The sequence below is a fragment of the Entelurus aequoreus genome, linkage group LG01 (genome assembly GCF_033978785.1).
Source record: "Entelurus aequoreus isolate RoL-2023_Sb linkage group LG01, RoL_Eaeq_v1.1, whole genome shotgun sequence".
In the NCBI taxonomy this organism is placed as follows: domain Eukaryota; kingdom Metazoa; phylum Chordata; class Actinopteri; order Syngnathiformes; family Syngnathidae; genus Entelurus; species Entelurus aequoreus.
The window spans coordinates 16,468,382-16,474,381 of NC_084731.1; the positions used below are offsets into that span (position 1 = coordinate 16,468,382).

The window sequence follows — 6,000 nt, forward strand, 5'->3', positions numbered from 1 at the left end:
TGTTATGCATGTCCACAAACGTCCTCTGCAGTGGACATTTGTAATACTGACCACAAATAATTGTCCACTGCAGTGGACACTTGTCACGGGGGGGATTTTAATTATGTAATATTGAGAACCAGCGTCCTCTGCAGTGGACATTTGTGGAAGTGCATAATAGGGCTACTTTTTCCGAAATTTTTAACAGACTAAAGACCTCAAACAAAATGTCCACTGCAGTGGACAAATGTGGTCTTTTGTCAGAGTTACGTGTTTCAGATGAAGTAGCATGTCCACAAACGTCTTCTGCAGTGGACATTTGTAACACTGACCACAAATAATCGTCCACTGCAGTGGACACTTGTCATGGGGGGGATTTTAATTATGTCATATTGAGAACCAGCGTCCTCTGCAGTGGACATTTGTGGAAGTGCATAACAGGGCTACTTTTTCCGAAATTTGTACCTGACAAAAGACCTCAAACAAGTGTCCACTGCAGTGGACATTTATTATGCATGTCCACAAACGTCCTCTGCAGTGGACATTTGTAACACTGACCACAAATAATTGTCCACTGCAGTGGACACTTGTCATGGGGGGGATTTTAATTATGTCATTCTGAGAACCAGCGTCCTCTGCAGTGGACATTTATGGAAGTGCATAACAGGGCTACTTTTTCCGAAATTGGTACCTGACAAAAGCCCTCAAACAAGTGTCCACTGCAGTGGACATTTATTATGCATGTCCACAAACGTCCTCTGCAGTGGACATTTGTAACACTGACCACAAATAGTTGTCCACTGCAGTGGACACTTGTCATGGGGGGGATTTTAATTATGTCATATTGAGAACCAGCGTCCTCTGCAGTGGACATTTGTGGAAGTGCATAACAGGGCTACTTTTTCCGAAATTTGTACCTGACAAAAGACCTCAAACAAAGTGTCCACTGCAGTGGACGTTTGTTATGCATGTCCACAAACGTCCTCTGCAGTGGACATTTGTAATACTAACCACAAATAATTGTCCACTGCAGTGGACACTTGTCACGGGGGGGATTTTAATTATGTCATATTGAGAGCCAGCGTCCTCTGCAGTGGACATTTGTGGAAGTGCATAACAGGGCTACTTTTTCCGAAATTTTTAACAGACTAAAGACTTCAAACAAAATGTCCACTGCAGTGGACAAATGTGGTCTTTTGTCAGAGTTACGTGTTTCAGATGAAGTAGCATGTCCACAAACGTCTTCTGCAGTGGACATTTGTAACACTGACCACAAATAATTGTCCACTGCAGTGGACACTTGTCATGGGGTGGATTTTAAATATGTCATATTGAGAACCAGCGTCCTCTGCAGTGGACATTTATGGAAGTGCATAACAGGGCTACTTTTTCCGAAATTTGTACCTGACAAAAGACCTCAAACAAGTGTCCACTGCAGTGGACATTTGTTATGCATGTCCACAAACGTCCTCTGCAGTGGACATTTGTAACACTGACCACAAATAATTGTCCACTGCAGTGGACAGTTGTCATGGAGGGGGGATTTTAATGATGTCATTCTGAGAACCAGCGTCCTCTGCAGTGGACATTTGTGGAAGTGCATAACAGGGCGACTTTTTCCGAAATTTGTAACTGACAAAAGACCTCAAACAAGTGTCCACTGCAGTGGACACTTGTCATGGGGGGGATTTTAATTATGTCATATTGAGAACCAGCGTCCTCTACAGTGGACATTTGTGGAAGTGCATAACAGGGCTACTTTTTCCGAAATTTGTAACTGACAAAAGACCTCAAACAAGTGTCCACTGCAGTGGACATTTGTTATGCATGTCCACAAACGTCCTCTGCAGTGGACAATTGTAACACTGACCACAAATAATTGTCCACTGCAGTGGACACTTGTCATGGGGGGGATTTTAATTATGTCATATTGAGAACCAGCGTCCTCTGCAGTGGACATTTGTGGAAGTGCATAACAGGGCTACTTTTTCCGAAATTTTTAACAGACTAAAGACCTCAAACAAAATGTCCACTGCAGTGGACAAATGTGGTCTTTTGTCAGAGTTACGTGTTTCAGATTAAGTAGCATGTCCACAAACGTCTTCTGCAGTGGACATTTGTAACACTGACCACAAATAATCGTCCACTGCAGTGGACACTTGTCATGGGGGGGATTTTAATTATGTCATTCTGAGAACCAGCGTCCTCTGCAGTGGACATTTATGGAAGTGCATAACAGGGCTACTTTTTCCGAAATTTGTACCTGACAAAAGACCTCAAACAAGTGTCCACTGCAGTGGACATTTGTTATGCATGTCCACAAACGTTCTCTGCAGTGGACATTTGTAACACTGACCACAAATAATTGTCCACTGCAGTGGACACTTGTCATGGAGGGGGGATTTTAATGATGTCATTCTGAGAACCAGCGTCCTCTGCAGTGGACATTTGTGGAAGTGCATAACAGGGCTACTTTTTCTGAAATTTGTAACTGACAAAAGACCTCAAACAAGTGTCCACTGCAGTGGACATTTGTTATGCATGTCCACAAACGTCCTCTGCAGTGGACATTTGTAACACTGACCACAAATAATTGTCCACTGCAGTGGACACTTGTCACGGGGGGGATTTTAATTATGTCATATTGAGAACCAGCATCCTCTGCAGTGGACATTTGTGGAAGTGCATAACAGGGCTACTTTTTCCGATATTTTTAACAGACTAAAGACCTCAAACAAAATGTCCACTGCAGTGGACAAATGTGGTCTTTTGTCAGAGTTACGTGTTTCAGATGAAGTAGCATGTCCACAAACGTCTTCTGCAGTGGACATTTGTAAAACTGACCACAAATAATTGTCCACTGCAGTGGACACTTGTCATGGGGGGGATTTTAATGATGTCATTCTGAGAACCAGCGTCCTCTGCAGTGGACATTTGTGGAAGTGCATAACAGGGCTACTTTTTCAGAAATTTGTACCTGACAAAAGACCTCAAACAAAGTGTCCACTGCAGTGGACGTTTGTTATGCATGTCCACAAACGTCCTCTGCAGTGGACATTTGTAACACTGACCACAAATAATTGTCCACTGCAGTGGACACTTGTCATGGGGGGATTTTAATTATGTCATATTGAGAACCAGCGTCCTCTGCAGTGGACATTTGTGGAAGTGCATAACAGGGCTACTTTTTCCGAAATTTGTACCTGACAAAAGACCTCAAACAAAGTGTCCACTGCAGTGGACGTTTGTTATGCATGTCCACAAACGTCCTCTGCAGTGGACAATTGTAACACTGACCACAAATAATTGTCCACTGTAGTGGACACTTGTCATTGGGGGGATTTTAATTATGTCATATTGAGAACCAGCGTCCTCTGCAGTGGACATTTGTGGAAGTGCATAACAGGGCTACTTTTTCCGAAATTTGTACCTGACAAAAGACCTCAAACAAAGTGTCCACTGCAGTGGACGTTTGTTATGCATGTCCACAAACGTCCTCTACAGTGGACATTTGTAACACTGACCACAAATAATTGTCCACTGCAGTGGACACTTGTCATGGGGGGGATTTTAATGATGTCATATTGAGAACCAGCGTCCTCTGCAGTGGACATTTGTGGAAGTGCATAACAGGGCTACTTTTTCTGACATTTTTAACAGACTAAAGACCTCAAACAAAATGTCCACTGCAGTGGACACATTTTGTCTTTTGTCAGCGTCACGTGTTTCAGATGAAGTGGCCTTGTTACACATGTCCACAAACGTCCTCTGCAGTGGACATTTGTAACACTGACCACAAATAATTGTCCACTGCAGTGGACACTTGTCATGGGGGGGATTTTAATTATGTCATATTGAGAACCAGCGTCCTCTGCAGTGGACATTTGTGGAAGTGCATAACAGGGCTACTTTTTCTGGAATTTTTAACCGACTAAAGACCTCAAACAAAATGTCCACTGCAGTGGACACATTTTGTCTTTTGTCAGCGTTACGTGTTTCAGATGAAGTGGCCTTGTTACGCATGTCCACAAACGTCCTCTGCAGTGGACATTTGTAACACTGACCACAAACAAATGGTCCACTACAGTGGACACCTGTTTTCAGAAGGAGATGACAATTATCATGTAGGGAATCGTAATGATATCACCCTGACAACCTGTGTCCTCTACAGTGGACGTGCACAACAAGGCTACTTTTTACAGAAATGTGTAACTGACAAAAGATTACAAACTAATTTGTCTAATTCGTCCTTGGAGAAGTGAGCTGTAATTTATTTGTCACCTTGAATAATAAATGACCCCAAAAAAAAGTGTCACTAGTCCCACTGTTGCTTTCTGCAAGCCTCGCAGTGGTGACGTCACACCCCTCCCCCGGCGCTACTACCGGCGTGCGTAAACACGTCAGCCAACCACGCTGACGTCACAACGTCACGCAGCCAATCGCTGACCTGACACTCTTAAGCGCACGCAGTTCTAAAGTGTGGAAAAAAGTCCGTGCGTAAAAAAAACTCACCAATCCGGCGCACACGCTGATGACGGCGGCGCGCTCGTCCCGCGCGTTCACGCGCCCCCGGTAAAAACAGTGCCCGAGTTCCGTGTCCTCCTCGCGGTTATCCGCCGCCGGTACTCCGAGCATCGTCACGGTGTAACGCGGGCCGATAAATCCCGACTCCAGCGTGAGGTTGAGGTGGTAACTCTGTCCGAAAGCGGAAATCCGGTAGTGGATGTTCGGCGCGGCCCAGCCGTGCTCCGCGGGGGTCTCCGCCGCCGCCACGCTGCGCCGCCTCCTCCGGAAGTGCGCGCGGCTCGGCAACTTGTCCCCGGCGTCGTCCACGCGCACCGGTGTCACGATCTCGTAGGCGCCGATCTCCTCCTTTACTGGTGGGGGGGGGGGAGAGTGGGAGATCCACGCAGCGTTATTAGAGCATGTGCGTGGAAAGATGACAAGTCATTCATTCTAACTAACCTGTGCCGGACTTGGAGAGTCTCGCGTCTGCGTGCATCAAGTCCGGGAAAAACAGGAACCCCAAGCCCCAAAAGAGCGCATGCATGATGGTCCACGGCACTACTGCAATAAATAGAATAATAATAATAATAATAATAATAAAATAATATAATAACGACAGTCCAGGCGCGTTGCTCCCCCACTGCCACATCCAAGTTATCCCCGCCGACTCCTGCGTGGGTGTCCTGCGGCCGCCGAGGTGCACTGCTGCTGGGACGTGAGAGCTCCGCACAATCCCAGGTCAACATGCATGCTGCGAGGAGGGGGTGTGGGCTTGCTCCACTACTGAGACCCACTAGTGAGTGTGAGCACGCCGACAGTCCTCCACGCCAGCCCCTGTCCCGCCCCCACCCAAGTGGGGGTGGGTGGGGGGCGGGGCTGGGCTGGGCCGAGCCGGGCGAAGGTGCACCCGCGAGAACTGACACCCCTCCCCGGTCGGTGGTGGTTCCGCTGCGCGCGGATGCCGCTGCAGGTGCCCAGCGGGGGGGGGGAGGGGGGGGGTGGTTTTTCCGTACCCCCCGCAGCCTGCAGGGGTCCCCCGTGAGCAGGCTGGCATTCATGAAACTAGATTTTATGGACTCATTTTCAAAAAGGGACAAGCGGTAGAAAATGGATGGATGGATGTCATCTTTAAATGCAGCTGAGATAGGCTCCAGCACCAACCCCAAAAAGGAACAAGCGGTAGAAAATGGATGGATGGATGTAATCTTTAAATGCAGCTGACATAGGCTCCAGCACCCACCCCAAAAAGGGACAAGCGGTAGAAAATGGATGGATGGATGTAATCTTTAAATGCAGCTGACATAGGCTCCAGCACCGACCCCAAAAAGGGACAAGCAGTAGCAAATGGATGGATGTAATCTTTAAGTGCAGCTGAGATAGGCTCCAGCACCGACCCCAAAAAGGGACAAGCGGTAGAAAATGGATGGATGCATGTAATCTTTAAATGCAGCTGAGATAGGCTCCAGCACCCACCCCAAAAAGGGACAAGCGGTAGAAAATGGATGGATGGATGGA

At 47.1% G+C, this 6,000-nt stretch overlaps 1 protein-coding gene across 1 annotated transcript in view; it reads right to left on the reverse strand.

The window, feature by feature from the left end:
- The window catches only part of adamts9 (ADAM metallopeptidase with thrombospondin type 1 motif, 9), a 121,434-nt gene extending 116,308 nt beyond the window's left edge, over positions 1-5,126 (reverse strand). Inside the window, exons 1-2 of the mRNA XM_062044652.1 lie at positions 4,945-5,126; positions 4,492-4,856 (exon numbers count right to left, since the gene is read on the reverse strand). Of these exons, the coding sequence (XP_061900636.1) occupies positions 4,492-4,856; positions 4,945-5,029 (450 nt within the window). The 5' untranslated portion in view covers positions 5,030-5,126. The remainder of the gene's footprint in view (positions 1-4,491; positions 4,857-4,944) is intronic.
- Positions 5,127-6,000: the final 874 nt, after the last annotated feature.